At 37.3% G+C, this 24,908-nt stretch overlaps 1 protein-coding gene across 4 annotated transcripts; it reads right to left on the reverse strand.

Annotated features, from left to right (window-relative positions):
- Nucleotides 8,893–15,072, reverse strand: LOC109725315 (nudix hydrolase 3-like). Of its 4 annotated transcripts, XR_002220234.1 has the most exons (9): nt 14,379–15,062; nt 12,932–13,013; nt 12,034–12,120; nt 11,761–11,867; nt 11,459–11,630; nt 10,125–10,202; nt 9,954–10,049; nt 9,494–9,577; nt 8,948–9,041 (listed from the first exon to the last, which is right to left on the reverse strand). XR_002220234.1 is itself a non-coding variant. In XM_020254455.1 (8 exons), exons 2-8 carry the CDS (start codon nt 12,998–13,000, stop codon nt 9,018–9,020), a joined length of 633 nt encoding a protein of 210 aa, XP_020110044.1. In that variant the 5' UTR covers nt 13,001–13,013; nt 14,379–15,060; the 3' UTR covers nt 8,893–9,017. The 4 variants fall into 4 exon arrangements, 3 of the variants coding, with proteins under 3 accessions (XP_020110044.1, XP_020110045.1, XP_020110046.1); XM_020254455.1 differs by lacking the exon at nt 9,494–9,577 and having other exon boundaries at nt 8,893–9,041; nt 14,379–15,060; XM_020254456.1 differs by lacking the exons at nt 9,494–9,577; nt 14,379–15,062 and having other exon boundaries at nt 8,893–9,041; nt 12,932–14,365.

Consider the following 24,908-nt stretch of genomic DNA (forward strand, 5'->3'; position numbering starts at 1 on the left):
CGTATATTTTGGATTTCAAGACTTAAAGGTTTCTAATCAAGTACCTGGGATTGCCGTTGTCTAATAGGACTTTCCATGGTGGATAGAGACACTTTGTCTCCTATGATTTGGAGGTTGTGTATACCATTGAAAGTGAAGGCCTTAATTTGGCTTGTGCTTAAGGAAAGAATTTACACATTGGATAACATACTCAATAAAGAGTGGATGTTGGAATCAGCCAATGAGACAATTGATTATCTTTTCATGAGATGTGTGTTTAGTCTTTTCCTTTTATTGACAAGACTTGACAAGAAATTGGATTTCAAGATCGACGATGATGTTAGAGGCCTCTAGGAAAGGGAGACGTTCAGATGGTAGCAAAAGAGGTCAACACACTGGCAGCAATTTGGTAGGCGGTTTGGAGGGAAAGGAATAACGTAAATTTTAGAAATCTTAGCTTCGATCCATTGGAGGCTACTAGGAATGTTAAGGTTTTGGTGAGATTATAGGATAAGGGTTGTTGTTGCTAAGTCAGTTGATTATGTACCTTTCCTATTTATCTGGTATCTATCACCTTTTTTTTAACCTTTTTCTTATCCTTTTTGTGCCCTGAGGCTTAGCTGCCTTATATCTTGTAGCTAAGTTCATTTTCCTAATGACAAAGTAAATAATGTGCTACCATTTTTTCAAAAAAAGATATAAAATTTTTAAACCCTCTTTTATATAAACTTATATATATTATTTAGATTTTTCTTGTTAAATTTTTGCAATTTAGTGAGTAGATTTATTTGGGTCAGTCTCAGCCACTACATAGTCAACTGCATTGGACCTATCAATCAACTGACCATGGTTGCTATTTTCACCTCCCTATCCATACTTACTTTTTCTTCCTCTTTTCCTCATTTCCTTATCGCATTCAGATAGAAAAGGCGACGTCATCGTGTTTTCCTAGCCTATAAATAACCCACTCTATCACGCCCCGAGCTCGCCTCTTTGGTCGGATTCGGTCACGCCAACAGACCGCCGAACGGATGTACTGCGGACAAAGTCTCCCCTGTACGTCCAAGGCGTCACAATCCATACAATGCGTGAGGTTACAACCAAGAATAGCATACAACAAAGATTGCATAAGGAAGGTATCGAAAACATAAATACATCTATGCTATTACAAGCATTTGTCTCACATTACATTTAACATACACATTTTGCATTCTTTAACTCGTTTTAGCTTCCAAATACAATCTGATTTAACATGTTTATTACAACATTGTTCTTTTCCTTTCTTTTACATCCCTAAGTAGCCGACTTAGGGTACTGCTATCTCTGGTCTCGATGGTAGGGCGCTAACTACGGAGCTACGCCCTTTCCTCGCGCTGCCGCGCCGCTCACGTATGAACCTCTATCCCCAAAAACAACATGGGGGTGAGAACTATTGTCCATAGTTCCCAGTAGGTATGGCCACCCAAGGAAAAAGCTCGACCCACCAGGTCCAAAGGAGGCATTACAAACATATTAGTCCAACAAATATCCACAGATATATATAATTTATGCAACTAACAATTATCATGTTCATGCCTTACAATATGCAATATACAAATCATGCAACTCATGCAAGTAGATTAATTGGTTTTACTCTCTATCATTTGTCATTCATTATGTTATTAGCAATTCTTTATCACTTGTCATTCTTCACTACTTGCAATTCTTTATTCTTTGACCTTCTTTATTATTAGCCACACTCTATTCTTAGTCATTCTTTATTCTTAGCTATTCTTTATTCTTTACTAAGGGTATTTACACCTTAGCCATATTATACTCATTTACCATTCTTTCCTAATGTTACTTTACCTTAGCTAACTATGCCACTCGACTCGGTCTACCAACGGGCGAGGAAAATACCTGCACACTCGGACCATGACTATAGGCCTACTACAGGGTGAGGATATACCGTCAACTCCGGACCGCAAGTCGCTCAAGCTCAATGGACCAACATATATACTGCTCATGGTGCATGACAATTGCCACTATCAAAAGTCAATCCTCTTGGCTAACCCGTAGGTTTCGCCCTCAATAGACTCACCAACTCATAATCCCAAATATTGGGGAGACTATTATGACCCGATGGGACCGTCCTCTGGGGAGACTACTACGACCCAGTGATGACAACTCCGGAGCTCATCGCTTGAGGGAGAGCTACCACCCTCCGAGCAAGGACTTATAGGCGAGTATGATCCAATCCTTAACTATAAGGATTCCAAATTTAATTCATTCCTTAACTATAAGGAAGCAATACTCATATGACCCTTAACTATAAAGTTACTATGTCATTATGTCATCAATTTCACTTACTTGCATTTCTTTAATATTCATGATGCCTCACACACTAAGTGTTCTTTCTAGCATTCAATACTCATTAATGNACTGTCTCATTTCATACGCGTTCGGGGACCGGTCTCTCCCTTCAGGGACCGGTCCCCGAGAGCTGAAAACCTGCAGAATGCAGATTTCACAACTTTAGCTCTCGAAAACCTCCCGTAACTCACTTTTAATCGTTTTAACACCTTCGGACTTTCCGAAGTGTACCGTCCTCGTACTTTGGTCAATTTGACTAAAGTTCGATATTTATTTTCCGAATTTTCGGTATATTACAGCAAATATGTTAGTCCAACAAATATCCAACTAACAACTATCATATTCATGCCTCACAATATGCAATATGCAAATCATGCAACTCATGCAAGTAGATTAATTGGTTCTATTCTCTATCATTTGACATTCATTATGTTATTAGCAATTCTTTATCATTTATCATTCTTTACTACTTGCAATTCTTTATTCTTTGACATTCTTTATTAGTAGCCACACTCTATTCTTAGCCATTCTTTATTCTTAGCTATTATTTATTCTTTACTAAGGGTATTTACACCTTGGCCATATTATGCTCATTTACCATTCTTTCCTAGGGTCACTTTAACTTAGCTAACTATGCCACTCGACTCGGTCTACCAACGGGCGAGGAAAATACCTGCACACCCGGACCATGACTATAGGTCTACTATAGGGTGAGGATATACCGTCAACCCCAAACCGCAAGTTGCTCAAGCTCAATGGACCAACATATATACTGCTCATGATGCATGGCAATTGCCACTATCAATAGTCAATCCTCTCGGCTAACCCGTAAGTTTCGCCTTCAATAGGCTCACCAGCTCATAATCCCAAATATCGGGGAGACTACTACGACCCGATGGGACTGTCCTCTGGGGAGACTACTACGACCTAGTGATGACGACTCCGGAGCTCATCGCTCGAGGGGGAGCTACCACCCTCCGAGCAAGGACTTATAGGCGAGTATGATCCAATCCTTAACTATAAGGATTCCAAGTTCAATCCATTCCTTAACTATAAGGAAGCAATGCTCATATGACCCTTAACTATAAGGTTACTATATCATTATGTCATCAATTTCACTTACTTGCATTTCTTTAATATTCATGATGCCTCACACACTAAGTGTTCTTTCTAGCATTCAATACTCATTAATGCCACATTTGTACACTAAGCATTCTTGACCCATTAATGTCACTATTGTAACACAAGCATTCAAAACTCATTGATGCCACTCTTCTTTTGATGTCATAATGTTATTTGTTCTCAATGTCACTAGATTCTCTACCTTTTCTAGGTTCTTTTCATCATTCATGCATACATAGGGATTTTACATGTTCTCACTAGTTTACAATCATCTCACGTGCATTTGTATAACATCTATGTCATGCATGTTATTTAGCATCTAGTTCATGCATTTTTCTAACATATGTCTCATGCATACTTGATTAGCATACGGCTTATACATTCATTTAGCATTTATTCATGCATTCTCTCAACATATACTCTATACATTCATTAGCATCTAGCTCATACAGGCAAGCCGCAGACAACTGCACTGGGCTTGGGCTGGTTTAACCACCCCTAACCCCGCACTGTCATTTACGTATTCTACATACGACATTTTCCTTACGTACTAACTCTACACGATTAACCCATACGTACTACATACGATTTACTAACATATTCTATATCCGATTATTTACTTACGTATCTCATATACGATTTATTTATTGNACATTATGCATACCCAATTAGCTTTTACTAGCATACATCCTATGCATTTACAATTAGAATCTAACTCATGCATTTTCATTCACTATTAGCATCTCTATTATGCCTTCTCATTCATATGTATTTAGTATACATATGCATTCATTAGCCTTGCAATCAACTAGCATTACATGCATCAACGATGAAACACACGATGCTTTGGCATGGAAGCGATCTAATCGCTTCGGTGAGCACAACCCACCTCGTAACTCTCTCCGATTGTTTATAGTCACTTGCAATCGGGCTCCCGCGGCACATGTGATCCGGTTCAGCTCCAACTCGCGATTGATTGCCGAACGCCCAACAATCCGCAACGTAGGGTCATCAAAGGTTCATCTCTAACCTTCAATTAGAGAACAATAGGGTTAAATGAGATCAAAACCCTCGTTTACCCATAACCCCCATTTTCTAAGCCTAGGGTTTCATGAATCTTCAAGAACACCAAATCTCATGGTTAAACTTTAACCAAGCTAGTTTAGAATCATCTAGAGATCCTAAACATCATTTACAAAAGATTTAATCCAAACCCTAGCTTAAATCACAAAACTCACCATGGCTACATTGCTTTCAACCATTAAAGAGCTTGCTTCACCATTGGAGAGCTCCAAGCTTCATCTCCAACTTCATCTCCAACTTCATCTTCTCCAACTTCATCTTCTCCAACTTCATATTAAATGGAGAAACTTGCTAGAGAGAGAAAGCTAGGGGAGAGAGAAATGTGAGGAGTGGGCTAAAGAGCAAGAGAGAAAGAGCTCTCTATCTCTCTAGGGTTGAACAAAACAAAGGGAAAAGCCCTTTCGTTACACAACTAGCCCCCTCAACTAAATACAATTTACTTTCAGTTTAGCAGCTCAGGATCAGATACTTTTCATCGGCCCTTCTGAATGTTCGTTTCCGCTCAAATTTGACGGCTAGGCTCGGTTTTTGCTAAATAAACGGAATATATCTTAATTTCTCAGTTTCGATCATTTTTGGTCACTGAAAGCTCTACCGAACTGAAATTTCTAATAGATAGCAGTCGGATTTTATTTTCCACCTTTCGGGTGTCAGAATGACATAAAACTTTAAATCTAGCCTCATAAAAATAATTCTGATATATTCTCCAGTTTTCATAATTTTCTGACACTGTGCATTTTCTGCTAAAATATCAGCCCCGTTTCTCACAGAAAATTTTAAATCTTCTGTTTTCATTCCGATTTCAGCACAAGTCATTTCCAACTTATGTTTTACTTCTTTAAATCTAATAAAAATAGTATCTCACACTATTTTTATTTATATTTACTTTTATATTAAAATTCGGTATATTACACACTCACTCACTTTCAGTTTGTTCTCTCTTTCTTTACTCTTTCCTCCTCTACCCGATACACTTTCTCCCTCTTCTCCTTCTCCTCCTCCATCATATGTTTTTTTCTTCTTCCCTATTTTTATTCTTTCCAACCTCCACCTTTTCTCAAGTACATCTCTCTCTCTCTTTCTCTCTCTCTCTCTCTCTCTCTCCCCCCCCACTCATCTTTTACTCATTTCTTTTTATCGGTCTCCCGTAACGCCTCCTCTCTTAAAGAGCAGATCGTCTCTTTGCCATTAAGAACAATTGGTATTGTTGTGGGAGCTGCAATAGGAATGCGGAGGTGAAAATAGGCTTCAAGCGATGATCTTGGATTGGCAAAGCTTTACTAGTAAAAGTATATGAGACTCGACAACATTTCTGTTTCTTTGTAGACCTGCTCAGTATTGGATGGTCTTATATGTATTATGATTAATGATTTTCTTGTGATTGGACATTTTTTTACTTTAATTTACAATTTGGTGACAGTTTGTGAAGTTTTCTTTTTGATAAGTCACTTGAAATTAAATAATTAATTATTTAATTATTAATTTTTTGGAATTTACTTCTAACTATATGATTATGTGCTTAGACTTTTAAATTTCAAATGTGTGTAACTAAAATACCTTCGAACTTTTCCAGTTATGAGGAGTTTGTAGATCCATATTTGGTTGGCCTTTACCTTGAGTGCTACAAGGACTAACACGAAGACTTATTACTTTCAATAGTAGATTTGCAGCTGTTACGATTAAAAGTTTTGTACTTCCATATTTGTCTGTACCTATTTTTGTTTTTCTAGCTTCCACACCTTAACAATGGCTGTATTCTTTTGATAACTTTTTTGTTGACAGACTTGTTACCGTATCTAGTACTAATATTGATGCTTTTGAAATTGTGTATCTACTTTGCCATGCATAATTGTGCCCAAATAGAGCTCAATTCTATAGTTGTGCGACGTATTGCAGCCGAATGGTTTGGAGCATGACATATTTTATTATATCAATTTTTTTTTATTTTACTGTTCCATTGATCAAGAGGGCAAGACCCTGTTTGGCCTGTGGAGCTACAATGCATCACAAATTTGAAATTTGGCTAGCCTTCTATGAATTACGAGGTATCTTGTCACGCCTCGAGCCCGCCTATTTGGTCGATTCGGGCACGCCAACAGACCGCCGAACGGACATGGTGTTTCCTGTACCGCAGATAGAGTCTCGCCTGTACGTCTAAGGCGTCACAATCCATACAATGTGTGAGGTTCCAACCAGGAACAGCATTCAACAAAGATTGCATAAGGAAAGTATCAAAAACATAAATACTATGCTATTACAAGCATTCAACTAACATACATTTCACATATTACAATGTGTGAGGTTCCAATCTAGTTATTACAACTCATTACAGCTTTGTTCTTTCCTTTTTCACTTCCCTAAGTTAAGCCGACTCAGGGTACTGCTATCTCTGGTCTCAGTGGTAGGGCGCTAACTACGGAGCTATGCCCTTTCCTCGCGCCGACGCGCCACTCGCGTGTGAACATGAAATCCCCCAAAACAACGTGGGGTGAGAACTATTGTCCATAGTTCCCAGTGGGTACGGCCACCCAAGGGAAGAACTCGATCCACTAGGTCCAAAGCAGGCACTGCAAACATGTTAGTCCAACAGATATATATAACATCATATAATTCATGTTCATATCTCACAACATGCAACTATGCAAATCATGCAACTTATGCAAGTAGATTAATTGATTATACTCTTTATCATTTGTCATTCTTTATTATTGTTCGTTCTTTAATCTTAGCTATTAGCCATTCTTTATTCTTGCTATTCTTAAGCATTAGCCATTCTTTATTCTTTATTCTTAGTCACACTATGCTTATTTGCCATTCTTTCCTAAGGTTACTTTTACCTTAGCCAACTATGCCACTCGATTCGATCTTGAGTCAATCAACTGCGGATAATCCACGCTCTGTAAAGCTCGAGGCGAAGGACGTCTCATATGCACCTCAGCCTTAAGTTCACAAACCACATCGCCCAACGGGTCGCCCAGAACTGCGTACACCCGTGGTCAAGGATCTTTTCGGCGGGAGGAGAATATGCAACACGCACCTGCGGCCCAAGACCCCTGATAGGGAGGGGAATATGCCACACGCACCGTAGCGATCCAAGATTCTTCCGGTGGGAGGGGAATATGCCACACAGTCCCCGCGGCCAAGAATCATCCATAAGCCTATCCTCGAAGTTCTTCCAGTGGGAAGGGAATGTGCCACACAGACTCGCGGCCAAGAACTGTCGATCTCATATGCTGCACTAGCAGCCGCTGCACTCGCAGCCGGGATTCCAGAATCCACTTTTCATGTCTTAAGGGTTGGTCTCACCGTATGTCAACCTTTCTAGGTTCGTATTCTCAAATCCTAGTGGTCTCTCTACCACTATGCCTCATAGCCTAGGTCTGCTCAACACTAGGTCCATTATCCTTTCCAGCCTAGGTCCACTCGACTCTAGGTTTAATGCCACACATTCCATAACCTAGGTTTTCTTGACTCTAGATTTAATTCTCAACCTATGTTCCATAACACTAGGTTTAATGCCACTCATGATTCACCTATGTTCAATGACACTAGGTTTCAATGCCACTCATGATTCTTGTCATCCTAGTTAATTCACACTTAGGATTCTTAATTGACATGGCATTCAATGTTCTTATTTTCCTAGTTATCCATACCTAGGATGTAGTTTACATGAATCTAGCATCCATCTCATGCATTCGTTTATTAGCATATACCTCATGTATTCACTTAGCATACATCATGCATACCCAATTAGCATATATCTTATGCATTCACTTAGCATATACTCTATGTATTCATTTAGCATACATCATGCATATCCAATTAGCATATATCCTATACATTCACTTAGCAAATACTCTATACTTTCATTTAGCATACATCATGCATAGCCAATTAGCATACACTACAACAAAATTACTTTTTAGCGGCGATTATTTTTTAAATTAGCGGCAATTACAATTGCCGCTAAAATATTTTGTGGCAATTTTAACAATTGCCGCTATTGGCGGGGTCGCTAAAAGTTTTAGCGGCATTTATTCCGGCGGTTGGTAAAAATTCAAATAAATGCCGCTAAATATTATATAATAACGACTATTATAAATGCCGCTAAATAGTATGCAATAACAACTATTATAAATGCCGCTAAATAATATACAATAACAACTATTATAAATGCCGCTATAATTAATTATAGTTGCCGCAAAAAATATACTAAATGATTGATTAATAAAGCTTATAGAGGCAATTAAATTAATATTAAAATACTTGATTAACAACTAAATACTACAATGAATTGAAATATTAAAAAATATTAGTAACCAAAAAGCATTAATAATTTGTATAACAAATAGTCTCAACTCTCAAATTACAATTTCAGAATTCAAATTAAATTTCAAACATAAGTTCTAACAAAAAATACTTGTTCAAAATGTAGCAAAAAAATAACAAACACCGCATGTTTGAAATTCTTGCTTCCCACTTCAATTTCCGCAGCTCCAGCTGTTCTGAATCAACAAAAAAAAAGTCATAAAATCAGTGTCCGAAATTACCAAATAAAAATCATCATATCAAATTTCTGAAAAATATAAAAGCTAGGTTGTACTGATTTGGTCTATCTTTTCTTTTCATTTTGTAATAATAGCACTTTAATTAAGTAGACAAGCACATATGAAAATGAACATGAAAACAGCAAAAAAGATTTCAGGCCATAGGCTAAATCTAGACTTGATTCAAAAAATTATGAAGTTACCTAATAAAATATATAGACAATGTGACCTAAGTTGAATTAAGAGTTCAGTAAAAGTTTGCCACCCAACAAAGTGAAAATTGGTATCTGCACTACAAAATGCATTAAACAAAAAAAAAAAGAAGAAGATCATTAAACAAAGGTAGAAAAGCTACTCAAAAGAAAATGTATCAAGATACAAAAGAACAAAGTTAAAGCAGCATAACCCACATCTTTTTATGTTTTGGCAAACAACATTCTGAACTTCTCAGATGTGCCCCCTTCAACGTAAATGCAATAATGCAATCAATCATTCTGTCAAAACAACATTAGCAAACAGTTTATTGTACATGTGCCAGCCACGAAAGCGACCTTTTAATAAATCAATTTGTTCCTAGTTTGGTGACATCTCAACGGTTATACTAAAAGCAATTTCAGATCCACTCATTTACTCCTATTTACATTTTCGAAACTTCAGCAAATTTTCAAGCATTCAAGTTTATAAGGAACCAAGGAAGAACCAGATGGGTTCAAGGCCGAAACAACTACCAAAATTAAACCTCAACATATAATATATGTTGCCGTTGATGGAAATATGTTAGCAACTATGAGCAAAACAACAGAGTAAATGATCACATATAAAACTCATAGTGAAAGAAACGGGCTAAGATTTTTAAAGCTAAAAACTCACCCCTGCATTGTAAAGAAGCTGAATCACACGGATAGGAGCAGCAACTACACTTTCTGATTTGTACATATCATCTAATGGAAGATTCCGCTCCAAGTCCTGAGTTAGATCCTTACAGTCAGCACAAATTTAAGGTATAGAGAGTTAATACGATACGACATTGACTAAAGATACCTGTAGGTGGTCCCCAAAGAGTTTAACTTGAAAAGTTGCTATGTCATCTCGTATTCCAACAAATGATTCAGATGTTGCCTTCATGATATTTAATAAAACTAATTAATAACAGGCAAAAATTTAAGAAAAAAGAAAAATAAAAGAAATATTATCTCAAAATGCGCTTTACTTGATCTGAGTTGTAAAGATCTATAACATGAGTAAATGTTAGGAATTTTAATGCTTAATATGGCACGCCAACCCAAAAAGAAAAAAACAAGGAAAAAGAAAAACAAGATGAACAATTACCAACAGACTAACATTGGCAATACAACCAGTGAAAATAAGAGGAAGAGTTAAACTACATAATCTATCTTATGTGAATTCCAGTTAAACTTCTTAATAACATCAGTGATGAAGCATATGGAGAATAATCAACTCCGAAGTCTGAACAACCCTTAAATATTTCTGACAAAGTGTCGATGCTTCCGTTTGTAGTAATTTAACTCTGATAATCAACATATACAAGTATCAACATATACAAAGATCATCTGATTTCAAGGGTTTCTCAGAGTCAAGCTGATCGATGTTATGAGATGTTGTAAGTGGTAAAGAATCACCATGGCGTCTAATGACGCTAAAGTACCCTGTTGCAGCTTTTTGCTCACTACTACTTAGAGTGTTCTTCCACAATTTGAATTCCTATTGGCAACAGAAAGAGAATAGGATAAAGTTATATACATATGTATCTAAATGGCCTCATAATTTCAGTATATCATTTAACCAGTAACTTAAATGAAATACGAGATATTTCTACGTGAGCGTGAGCATCGATAATAGGTAGTTAATCTATTCAGCTTCATTTCAAACGAGTTGAAATGTTCACCTTAAATCATGAATATGAGCCAAGGCAATATACTATTGAACCGAATTGAACTGATCCGAATCTAAATTGTTTTAGTTTGATTTAAACATTTTTATTTGGGATTCCCTTCTGAGTTATATATTTGAGTGAAATGGAGATCTGTCATTACATAGTATTAATCATATATATTAGAACAATATTTATCTATTACAATTTTACACAATGAACGTACCACACATCGTGTACAGGTGTTTTATGTTACTGCCAGTTGCTTGAATTTGGTATTTTTCGCAACCAAACCTAAACTGAAAACTGAAAATTTGTTGATTTTCAAAATCAAACCGCCAAAAATCAAATGAGTCAAAATTGGCTAATTTGGTTCAATTTGATTTCCTGCTTGTAGCAGATCACAGAGTACTGGAAAGAGAAATTCTTATTGTTCAGGCAATCCTAGAACTAGAAAGATGATAACAGGTGCATGTCATCATACCATTTTGTCCATATCAGGAGGGTAGAAACTTGCACCGGGAGGCTTCACCACAGGAAAGGCCACTCTATATTCAATTCCCTTCCAACCAGAAACAGGCTTGGTGGAATCTCTGAGCAACTTCACAGCAGAATCTGCTGTTGTCAAAAATGCCTTGTTTTCATCAAGGCATGACCTGTTATTGAAATATAACTACTATGATTTTTTTTTTTTTAACCATAAGATCAATAAGTTTTTTTTTGAGAGATACATAAGATCAATAAGTTTACTAAGACAAAAGTACCCAATTATACAAAAGTAATTACCATGGACCCTTATTGATAGAAAAATACATCCATTTCACTTGATCTAGATAAGAAGAATTGGAGTGCTCCTGAAGCCAATCTCTCAACGCACTATTGCCATACCAAACCTAAAAGCGGAAAAGAAGAATAGTAAAAAATCCATTAATTTCCTAGCATGGTTGGTCATATATATTTAACTCATTCAAGAATAAATGCAAATGATGGTGACTAACACACGATAATATCAATCCACTATCATAAGGTCAATATGTAAGATGAAAGGGAAAAAGTAACCTGCTCATAAAAAATGTCATCAATAACCGTTGATGCCTTAAGTATGTAGAGCAAGGCTTCCTTGTCTGCTTCTGAAAGACCAGTTAACTGCATCAGGACAGAGGAAACAGTGTCATACTTCACACTCTAAGATGATAGCTAGGTGACTGAATAAAGATTTAGAAGATCTGCTACTTCCAGAATCAACTATTTAACCACTTAAAAAAGTATATTGGAGGTATTCTGTTGCATCAAATGGTAGCAAGATAACAAGCAGAACTATAAACTGACTGCATCACCTTACCAGTAAAATAATAAGAAAAGAAAAGTTATGCCAGACACCCCTGAACATCCATGTGATATTGATAGCCAACCACACTTCAAAAAGTCTCATATAAAAATAAAATCTGCCCTTTCAACCAACCACCCAGCCCCAATAATAGAATTATCATGTTTTTTATTTAGAATGAAATGCCGAAATAATGACTATCACTAAATCTAACACAACTGTTAAATATTTGTCTGTGACGCATTCTTTCAACTACATGATACGACCATTGTTCTTTCAGTTGATTTTCCATTCCTCCACTGAAGCAGTTTCAGAAGGTCATGTTTTTTCTGATATTTTTATCATCTTCTAAGTTCCAATATTGGAATCCTTCCAATCTATCATTTAGAAGGGTTTAAAGTATCAAAGATAATTTCTCACAGTCCCATCTGTCAATCCAACCCCTGTGTATCCTCTAGCAATCTCCTCCTAAGCTCATAAATGAATCTTACCATATATTCTCCACATAATCAATATGGCTGTTCTAAGTCGCCACTTAAATCATGAACTCATGACATTTCTAACTCACCACAGCGTAAAGATTAGCGGATAATATTAAGATAGGCCAGAAGTAAAGGTAATGCGAATTACCTCCGGATCCAATTTGAGGGGAGCATATTGACTAAGCTGCTTTTGCAAAGCTAGACTTTGTGACTCCATATTCTCTTTATACCTGTGTCACATACATGCAATTCATCGTAAGAATGCACCAGGAACTAAGCATATGACTATGACAGAGGTCACCAGATTTAATACTCACTATGCAGAAATAGGGAAGTCAAGATTATGAATACCAGTATAATACTTCCATTTCTTGAAAACAGTAAGGAGATTAGGAAGTAGCTTTAGGTATGTAGAACTAAAATATCACAACTCTATTAAGTAAATCTCTAGTATGACTAAAGTACAATGCAAGATTAATATTTTCCGAAAGTATTTTCTCAGTTTCTTTGACCATAGTAACTTTGCCAACTCAAGAGATTCGAAACCCAAACATCTAGTTTTGCCTGGCCAAAAATCTGTGTCTGTCCGAGACTTCCACATTACATCAAGCTACTTTAGCATTGTCTATTGAATGGTGTAAGTTCTGGTTTTAAGATGCTTAGAATTTGATTTACTCTTAGCACGTACTTTTGAGTCACATATCTCTTAAGAACCAAAGTGAAATTGTGTATACCTTAGATACCAATCCAAGAGTCAAAATTAAACATAATCAATAGTATTTGTAACTGCCTTCAACATTTAATTAATTATACCTTCAAAATTTAACTATATAAATCACGATTTTTCTCATTCTTATAAACTTTCTACGTCAATCTGATAAAATTCTCAAGTATATTTTGTCCTCCAAAGTTGACTCAAGAGTACTTATAAAGTTTCTACGTTAAACGCTCGATACTAACAAGTTTTCTGCTTCAGGGCATGTGTTTGCTAACCTTAGCAGTTTCTATACCAGCACTGAAGCCACCACCATGCAAAGAAAGCTGTCCGCAAGCTTCAACACTACAACTTGGCGTATTTTTCGCTAGGTTGTACATAGTTGCGCTAGGAAACATAGTAGCACTAAATAGCCGACTTATTTAGTTGCAGTTAGAAAACTATAGGCATATTTTCGTTCACAATTTAAAAACAAAATAGTATAAACTAATGATTAACCACTAAACAAATCATAAAATAGGTCACCAAACTTCAAATCCTTGCGATTGATGCGTTGAACTTCGTTTTCAATTATGCTCAAGTCTAAGCTAAATTACATCATCTCCAAGGCTACGATGAATCAGATGCCGTATCCTCTTCAAGAGATGATGTGGGAGTGGAGTCAACTGCCACACCGTTTCTCCCATAGAAAAATGTAATAACGCCTGACGGCTGGACCCAATTAATAACATAAGGTCAATAACATAGATAACAAAAAACTATACTCATATAGATACACTATACTGATACAACCATGCACGATAATATAAATAACATTAAGATTAATGGAAGCTTATCGAATAAATGCAGAAAGACAAAAGAAAATTTTCGACACTCTGACCTGAAGAACCCAATGTGCGCAACTCAAAAATCTAGCTACTCCCAACGCAAACACGTAGTGAGCTGTAAAGGGTTCTACGATCTGAGAACAAACAAAAACAGAGCATGAGGAATACTGCTTCTCTAAATTGATTGACCCCGACCATGGTGTCATCCTCCGGCCGCAGATTTTCCTCAACCATTCTCGCAAACAACCTCAGGGCATCCTCCACCAATCCAAATTGAGCGTACCCAGAAACCAAACAAGTCCAACAACAAACCGACTTCCTCTCGGGCATTTCGTCGAACACCTTACGTGCCGAAAGGAGATCCCCGGCGCCCTTAACGTACGCCGAGAGCTGATGTAGAGGTCGGTGACGTCGAGGGAGAGCTGGGCGTGCTAGAGGGGATTCTAGGCGAGCCACACGGTGCAATCGTCGCAGCTCCGCCGGAACCCTAGATGCCGCCGCCGAGAGCTTAATTCCTCAGCCACTCCTCCGCCGCCGAGAGCTCCTCCGCCGGAGACGACGCCGCCGCCGCCGCCGAGAGCTCCTCCGCCGCGGAGAGCTCCTCCCCCGGATCCGAGCTTAGAGAACGCCGCGACGCAGCTTGGATCGAGAGGGGAGGGAGAGGGAGAGGGGAGGGGGAGTGGGGGAATGTGGGGTGCGGGGGTGGGGATCGCGATAGAGAAAGGGCGCGAGCTGAGGTGATCGACTTAGGGGGAGGGGGGAGGGGGATGTGGGGTTCGATCGGGTGGGTTGGATTAGGGTTGAGTTTGAGTTAAGGATTATTATGTTTATTTAATTAATATATAAATATTAGTGTGTTAAATATATATATTTGAAAAGAATTGCCGCTAAAAGGATAATAAAATAATAGTAATAGTGGCCGTTTGATAATCACCGCTAAATAAATGCCACTAAAATTCAGTTTTCTTGTAGTGATATATCCTATACATTCACTTAGCATATATTCTATGCATTCATTTAGCATACATCATGCATACCCAATTAGCATATATCTTATACATTCACTTAGCATATACTATATGCATTCATTTAGCATTCAGCTCTTACATTCACTTAACATCTAACTCATGTATTCATTTAGCATTTAGCTCATACATTCACTTAGCATACATTTTATACATTCTCTATTAGCATCTCAATCATGCATTCATATCTAAATCATGCATTTATATAGCACCTATCTCATACATTCGTTTAGCATCTAGCTCATGTTATTTAGCATATGTCTCATGCATTTACTTAGCATACATCTCATGTGTTCACTATTAGCATCTATCTCATGCGTTCTTGATTAGCTTCTACTTCATGCATTCATATAGCATCTCATGGTAGATAACAACGTCAAGCATAATATGATTTACACATTCATATTATCATGTACAACCTACCAACTTTACATGCATCAACAATATTTATACTTCACTTTCGCATAGAAGCGACCTAATCGCCGGTAGAGCACAACCCACCTAACATTGCTCTCTGATTGCTTGTAGTCACTTGCAATCGGCCTCGCGCGGCGCACGCAGCCCGATTCAACCCGAACTCGAAATCGGCAAATGAACACTCGCCGATTCACAACATAGAGTCATTAAGGGCCTTCCTCTAACCTTCAATTAGAGAACAATAGGGTTATAATAGATCAAACCCATAAACCCCAAAAACCCCCCATTCTAAGCCCTAGCATGATATAATCTCGAATTAACCCAAAATCTCATGGAGAAAACATGCTAAAAATACTTTAGAGGCTACTAGAACACTAAGCATTAAGGATTAAACCAAATCCCAAAAGCTTACCAAAATGCAAACTTCGAGTCAGAAGCACGCTGCTCCACCGGGCGCCCGAAGACTCGATCCGACGCTCCCAACGCGTTCCCAAGTTTGCTGATCTCCGCCAACACCGCAAATTTGAGGGAGAGATCTAGAGGGAGTGGGGAGTATTCTAGAGAGAGAAAGGGGGGGTTTCTCTCTCCCACTCCATACGTGTGTGTGTGTTGGCTGGGAAGAAGAAGAAAGGGGAGAAGAAGCCCCTTTTTATAGTCAACTTCCACAACATTAATATAATTTTAGTTTAGCAGCTCAGAATCTGTTCCTTTTCGCCGGAGCCCTTCTGAATGTCCGTTTTGTGTCCAAATTTGACAGTCAGGCTCGGTTTAAGCTAATAAAAAAAAATATATCTTAACTTTTCAGTTTGGACCATTTTTTATCACCGAAAACTCTACCGACTAAAGTCTCTAGCAGATAGCAGTCAGATTTTATTTTTTACTTTTCGGGTGTCGGAATGACATGAAACTTTAAATCTAGCCTCATAAAAATAATTCCGACATATTTTCAAGTTTTCATAATTTTCTGACACTGTGAATTTTCTGCTAAAATATCATCCCCGCTTCTTATAGAAAATTCTAAATCTTCTGTGTCCATTCCAATTTCAACACAAGTCATTTCTGACTTATATTTTACTTTTTTAAGTCCAATAAAAATAGTATCTCATACTATTTTTATTTATACTTACTTTTATATCAAGAAGTCGGTATATTACATATCTCATAGCTACAGATTTGTTGTTTGGATGTCATCACTCCATGTAACACATTTAGGAATGCAAACCGGACAGTTGAGGGCCGGAAAGGTCCAGACCTTCTGCCCAAATTTCTTTGGCAGGTCAATGTTGACACTGAATATGTTGATTTTTATCCTACATATTTCTTCCAATTACTACTCTATTCAGGGCGGGTCAGGGCATTAGGCTTTTGGCATAATTTTGACTGATCAGAGCAGACAAAGGTAAGGAATCGGTCTCCTGCATCTCGCTCTATTTTCTTAGCGGATCGGGGCAAATTCAAGTAGGTTTTTTTTTTCCTCATATTTTTGGCCTTAACTTAATGTCCATTCAAGGTGGATCATAATGGGAACTCTATGTACCCGGATCAAAATGACTGTATAATTAATAAGTATATTTGAGAAGAGGGGCATGTTGATTGAACTATTTAATAAAGTTTGGGTGATCTGATTGTCGAAATTGAAAGTTATTGCAACGATCTTGAGATTGATAAAATAAAATATTTAATTACCTAATAGTTATTAGTGTGCCATTTTGTTTTTCTATAAGTCTTTTCCTTCTCTCGGAAAAAAAAAGAATTTTGGTGTTCTAAAACACTTAACGTGTCTTTTAGTATTCCTAAATGTGTCTTTTAATTTTTTTATAAAATTAAGGAGTGAATTAATGTATAGAGAAGTTAAAAGGTCTTTTGAGAGCCTATAAATATGCAACAATCTTACGTTGAAAAAGATAAGATGAATTGAGTTGAATTCCTACTTTCATTTGAGAAGAAGGATTTCTTTTTTCTTACACCTATCTTCTAGATGGATTTCCTATGAAAGAAGAATATTGCTCAACCATTGCATTGGTGGATTCCGCGCAATGGTGAGTGTGCTCGAGTTCGACATGGTGGATTCTACAGCGGGCTGAGTTAGTGTTTACCGGATCATGTTTGTTCTATATCCGCGTCCCCTCTAAGTTCCAGCTGTTAGAAAATTGCGTACGGTAAAAACGCAGCGGAAAAGGAAATCAAACAAATTTGATTTTTGAAAACTCTCGAGATCCAATCTCAAAAACTACGCAATTAGGATCCCTCATATCTTTAAGATTAAAGAAGAAAAACAAGATCGAATCTTTACCTTTTTCGCGGATAGATCTTCCCCTCAATATGATGATCGTGTAATTCGGTTCTCTTGAAGCCGCACACGTGTCCGGCCTCTATAGGTATCCACACGAGGATCTTGATTTGATCGATGTCCTCACCGGGGGTGCTAGCTCCCTTGCAAAAAGACGTCTTTCTTGCTATAAGATAGAAAAGAGAAGAGAGGATAGATGACGGCTAGGGTTTTCTAAAAACTCTCATATATTATATATAGGAATATAATCCTATTCCTAAGAATATAATGACAATTAAAGATAAGTATAAATGTAGATTTAAATTTATCCTTTCCTTAATTGGTTAGATCGATCAAATACTAATTTGATTCGACTTGAATTTTATATTAATTTGATTTTATCAAATTAATAATGCAACAATTGCACATAAGTCCTCTTATAATTTACTAACTATTAGTAAGTCCTCTCTTGTAACATTTACACTTTAATACCACTAATTTGTAACAATTACAAATTAGTCCAATTATCAACATATTGACAATTAGGTCCTCCGACGATTCAATAATCACGATCTAGCTATCCGATCAATCACAACCTCTTATATGTGTGACCCCATAGGTTCTTTCTTATCTGGTAGTGAAATAATTTTGATCACTATCAACAAATAATTCACTGAATCTATTCAGAGTGAGCATCGTAGACAATTACTCAACTCATGCCCCAATGAGATTACGATGATCTAGATATTCTCAGAGTCTAATCACAGTGAAGACTAGCAGCTATGTTAGTGGATTCCGGATAGAATATGTGAACTTTGGTGCAGTTACAGTATATATATATCCTTCTATCATGAGTCCCCGACTAGACAGATGTTATGGAATAATCGTCAACTCCATCCGTCTGTTCATTGTACTAAGTTTATTCGACTCGAGTTTAATATCGGGAAAACCCTTTCGATATTTATTTGACCTGACCAAGGTTTTCTATACCGGGTCTCATAAATCATATAGTAACACCCTAATTACAATGGGAGATAGGATTCCATCTTAAGTGCGACCTATTCTCATATGACTATGCGCCAATGCACGCAAGGATCGAATGGTTAGGGACCCAAGTGTATGTACATGTCAAATTACAAGTACTCATTGGAATAGCGAAACACGCGTGTAAAGAATAGTACATACTGCAACAATGAGTAAGTCACTGACGATGGTGAGTAGAATCCAGTTGATGATCTCGCGTTTGGCCGCTCAGGTTACCCTTGTTCTCTATCAAACATGATATTCGTTCAGTTGTCTCCACACTTCGACTCGAGACTCGGTTTACCCAAAAGGAAGGACTATGACCAATCTCACGGATCAATCACTCTCGTGATATTATTGATCCGGAGCAGCATTTGAAATTAACATATGCACATGTTCATATTCTCCACTTGAGATATATGTATCATATATTATTTGTTGGAATGATTTATTGTATATTGAATCTTGGGTATGGACTAAGTTCAAGGTTGGATGTTTTGGAATGATCTACGCGTATTGATAGACTTAGAAGCGTTTTTGACACGTTAGAAGTAAGAATAGTAATGATTGGAAATTGATGTAAATGATTATCAATTCATGGCGTTGGTCGATTGGTCATGCGAGTTAGATCACGGGAAATGGTAAGTGGATACCTACATTCAAGGCCTTAGACAGTTTTTGGACAAGTTAGGACTGATTGGAGGTGTTAAAAGCAGAAATGCATTTGATATGGAGAAATCAGATTTTTTCTGCTTGCCATGTTCGGTACAGCCATCACTTTCGGTAAAGACTGCAGAAGAGGCAGAGTCTTTGGTCATTTCACCTTTTTGCTTATATTAATTATCAGTTCCAGCACGACCAGGGAAATGCTTGTGAGTTGTGTAGAGCTCGAGGAAGGGTTTTGCATTACCCACTTTTTTCTCTAGGGTTTCTCTTCTTCGAGTAGGAAATCGGATCCGATTTGCGCCTATTTTCTCGGTTCGTTGCAGTTAGTGGTTTGTGGACTTCTGGAGCAGCTCTAGTGGTGGTAAGGACTCGGCATGGAGGTATTTTGCAGGGCTCCAACTCTCAGGAGTGAATTGAAGTTAGTGAGGTAACAAGCTGGTTTCTATTATAGTTTGAGATTAGTGTAGTGTTTATGTGGGTTTGATGTGGTTCTCGATTCTTGTCCAGTGGTTTTAAGTGATTTATCAACAATTTGAGGAGTGGTTTTGCTGTAATTTTCCATTCAAAGTCCAGGTTAAAGCTTCGAGCTAGTTAGATTAATGAGTTTTCCTTCTTTTCGATGATGAAAGAGATTATTATGTGATAATGATGCGATTTTGATTGTTTGCTAACAGTTAGTTTCAATTATTTGAGCTGAATTGATGACTTGTTGGAGGTTATAGAAGGATAGTTCAAAACTTGGGGTATTGAAATTTCAGTTAAGGAATTGGATTAAGTAAGATTCCCCGAATATTACCAAGTATACATTATTTTGATGTCGTTTTGAACGGAATGTTCGCAGCGAGGCTCGGTTGACTTAATTATCTCTGGTGAGTATTGTGCAATTAGCTTAAATAGAGGGTACTAAACGACCAAAATGGGATTAAGTTATTACCTTGTATAAGTGCAATTGTAGCGATTGGAACTTTCGGCCGTTTAGTTTTGATGCGTTTTCGTGTTGTTTTCGCAGGTTGGGATCCGTGTTAGAACGCTGATCAGTTCGGAACTATCTTCTGCTGGATGAGCTTGTGAATAGGATGTGGATCGACGTTCGAAATGGACTTGTGATTCACTCTTGTTCCTTTGAATTGAGTTGAAGTTATTTTTTATGGATTAATGTTATAGTTTAAGGCATTTGAGATGGCACTGATCACTCAGTATAGTATTCGGAAATGATAGATCTTTAAATGGTATGAATAGTTATAATTCGTCCTTTACAATTGGTACCTGTTAGATCTTGGATCATGATACAAGACATAGTAGCTTACTATATGTATTGGCTTGATTTTATCACGAGGATGAATGGTAAGCTCAAGTGTGATAATGGAACAATTAGTTCTACTTGATACAACAGAAGAGACAGATGATTTAGATTGGATATGCAATGTTATTATACAAGTATAATGGCTAAATCTCTGAAAGTAATCAGGTAATGTATGTGTTTTGCATATGATTCTAATTGTAGAATGAATGGCATGGAGGTATGTGAAAGTATTCTTTTTATCATTTATATTTTGCATATGTAGTATACTGTTAGCTTTATTCCATGATGATTATGTTGGAGTTGCATATTATAGTAAGTAATAGAGTTTTAATGAGGAATAATTGAATGGATTTATATAAATAAATTAATCTAGTAGATATATAGATTAATAATATGATGACTTATTGATATAGTCAAGTAGAGTGATTTGTTTTCATATTTGTTTGCTTAAGTAATAGAAGTTTATATTGATGCAGGTAGTGTGCCATGAGTTATGAACAAACTTAGTAACACTTCTTATGTGTAAGGAAGTAGCGAGAGATTGTTAGTGATGACCAGGTATAGTGATAGATCATATGTGATGTAAAAGCTTTAATCTTGTCAAGTCATAGGTTTTATTAACACTGTAGTTTTCAAAGTTTGTAGATTAGTGATTATGATTGATACACAGTGCCGACCTGGGTCGGTTGAGATTCCATGTTCAGAAAGACTGATTGGTTGAGATATTTTACCTGGATGATTAGCTAGCATGCCATTTATGCTCTTTCGTAATGCTTGCGGCCGCTGCGACCCCAAGCCCCCGCTTGTTCGGAAAAAAGTGGCTGAGTTGAGATCATGCTCATAGACATGATGTTGTTGTGAGACTGGTACTGTGGACTACGGCTTGCATGCCATTGTGCGCGTTTGCACACGCTTGCGGGGTCGCTCCCCCCCAAGCTAGCACTCCCGAACAGCTTAGCGACAGATGCTCGCAATGTACGAAGTGAGCGCCGAAATGGAATGCTGTGGGGGAGGCTCATTCCTAGAATAGGGATGTTGACTACCACGGGGCCATTAGGCACGGCGCGGCTTGAACTTACTTTGTGTAAGTTCGTTGGAAATTGGGTTATGTCAAGTACTTTAACCTCAGCTGGACATAGTAGTAAAGTTACTATATGTCTTGGGTTAAGCGAACTTATTGAGGAGCAGATTAGGAAGTTGACATCTAAAGTGAGCTTAATGCTGAATAACCTAGAAGTTGACATCATGATTGGTTAGCGACATAAAGAATGTTTCATTCTTACTAATGTAGAAAGCAATTACATGATATTATCTGTAATTCCGGTAATAATGAATTATCTTGCTTGCAATTTGGTATATGTGTGGTTAAATCGTCAAGTAATATGATTGATAGAATTCATCGGGATAATTGATACCTGCAGTCTATCGATATTTATTGATTGTTAAGCAAATAGCATGGGTAGTTTACTTTTACATTTGCTTATTGCTTTTACTTGCTTACTTATTCCTATCTATTCATGCCACAGTTGACCTAGTGGTGTACTTCGCCACTCTCGGCGGCTTACCCACTGGGAACTATTGTTTAATAGTTCTCACGCCCTCTTTGTTGTTGTTTTTACAGAGCCTTCCACAGCGGGAAAGGCTAGGGTTCCTGGCGAGGGGTCAACGGCTAGCTAGCGCCTTTTTGGACGTGTATTAGTGTCACGCCCCGAACCCGAGGTGTAACAGACGCCGCATATTTGCTAAACTAGCAAATATGCAAGGCTACAGAATCAGACGGAAGCTAGCAAAAAGATGATTACCAAATTTTCCACTAAATCCAAAGAATCATAGGATGAGACTAAGAAATTGAATTTTAACTAAAATCAAATGAAATTCTAACATCTATAGAACTAAAGCTTACTACGAATCACAAGAGAGGTTCGGAAATACCATAAGTGACAAAAGTGGGTACGAAGATATAACGAAACAAAATAAATAACAAACGATCATAGATAATTCGAAAATACTAGATGTAAAAACAAAAGGGACTAAAATCAAAACTAGCTACGTCTAACGTTCACTCAGTCTCAGCCCCGCCCGGCAAATCAGTCTCGGTACCTGGGTAAGCAACCATACACCACATTAGTCGGATTAAGCATACAATACAAATAAATAAATGAATACAAAAATTAATTCAAGCGACTGGTCTTTAATTTGCAAAATTTAGAAAACAAGAATTTATCAAACTTAAAATTCCAATCAAATTGGAACTATAACTTTACAAAGCATTTTTCTTTAAGCAAATAACGAAATAAATATTAAGTCTCCGGCAACTAACTATATCATATGATCCGTTGGTGAGATCCAGAGGCACCCGAAGGTGCAAACAAAGCAGAAGCACCCGAAGGTGCAAACAGAACAGAGGCACCCAAAAGTGCATGTACAAAACAGAGGCACCCGAAGGCGCAAACAAAACAGAGGCGCGGATAGGCGCAGGCACCCGAAGGCGCAATACAAAGACGAAGCTCGCTTCTATAACAAAGTACATGTCGACATGGCCAACATTAGCATAGCAGAATACCAAGAGACATCATACTTTAAAAATTATCCAGTCACTAATTTACAGAATAGATTATCAAGTTTCAAAAATTTATTTTGCTAAAAGAACTTGTCAATCACAGTTGAAGCTCAATTTACAGAAATATTTAATAATATGCTTAACCCTTAATTTTAAATTCTACAAAATAAGATTTTCATATAATCAAAATATTTTCCTAAATTATTTTACAAAAACTAACGGGTGTTCGGTCGCTTACCTTTAACGCAGCCTTAAAAAAATAAGGAATTATCCGGTTGAAACTGCGCAGAAAATCAATCGTCGGAACCTAAAATAGAGACATGCAATTCTCTATAAGCTAACCAAAATGAACTTACGAGGAGGATATAATTACATTTAGAAGGCATGCATACACAAAATTTAAATTTGGATAGGCTCACATGGGTCGATGAAGTCGGCTACAAATGCATGCAAAAAGGGCAAGATGGAGCACGAAAGAGACTTTGAATAATAAACTCGAAGAAACTGAATTAACAATCAAAAGAATTGAGCGTTTCAAAAATTAAACTATTTAAATAAACACAATAACATGAACGAAATTTTAGATAATAAACGAAAGATCAAAGGTTCAAAAAGAGGGTTTTCAAATGTTGAAACATTAATATGCAAATCAATAATTAGATAGAATCAAGATGGGAACAAAAACAATATATGCCTTCTCTTAGGCATTTTATCGAACATGTAGCGGGCATTCCAAAGTATGTAGAATATGCGAAGTTTACAGAACTAAATCATATGGAGAATGCAGGATCAAGAAATTAAGGATACGACCAACATTAATTAAGGTCAATCGAAATCAGATTTTAATGATTTCAAATTCCAATCATCAAGAGATAAGTATTCAAATAGTAATATAATAATGAACAAAAAGGTTGGATGATCTCACGATTTGGTATAGAGACGAAAATTAAAAAAAGGAAAACCTTCTCAAAGACGATAACGACGACGATGGAGTGCCGTCGACGACGAACAACAAAATGTCGATAAGATGTGCGGCGGCGGCAGCCACGGATGACGATGACGACGACGTTGATCGAGTGGCGTCGTGCGCATAAGCGGAGCGGGAGAGTCCGTACGGCGCTAGAGGGGGCACGAGTCGTGAAGGGAGAAAGAGAGAATTAGAGATGAGGTGGCTGGGTGATACGATCAAGAGAAGATATTAGGAATTAGGGATTTAATTAAACAATATGCCGCCAAGCCCCTAAACTTCTAATATTTACAAAAAGGTCCAAGTTTCAAAAGAATAGGAGTCAAAATAAAGGAAACATACGTATGGGGTGT

This window comes from Ananas comosus, linkage group 20, assembly GCF_001540865.1.
Source record: "Ananas comosus cultivar F153 linkage group 20, ASM154086v1, whole genome shotgun sequence".
In the NCBI taxonomy this organism is placed as follows: domain Eukaryota; kingdom Viridiplantae; phylum Streptophyta; class Magnoliopsida; order Poales; family Bromeliaceae; genus Ananas; species Ananas comosus.

Bases quoted from the DNA above. Each gene is read 5' to 3' on its own strand.
- LOC109725315 (XM_020254455.1), bottom strand. From the start codon at position 13,000: ATGGAGTCACAAAGTCTAGCTTTGCAAAAGCAGCTTAGTCAATATGCT. The intron at 11,868-12,033 runs GTTACTTTTTCC...TTCCGCTTTTAG, and splicing joins ATGACATTTTTTATGAGCAG to GTTTGGTATGGCAATAGTGC. The intron at 10,050-10,124 runs GTATCTTTAGTC...GATCTAACTCAG, and splicing joins TCTTTGGGGACCACCTACAG to GACTTGGAGCGGAATCTTCC.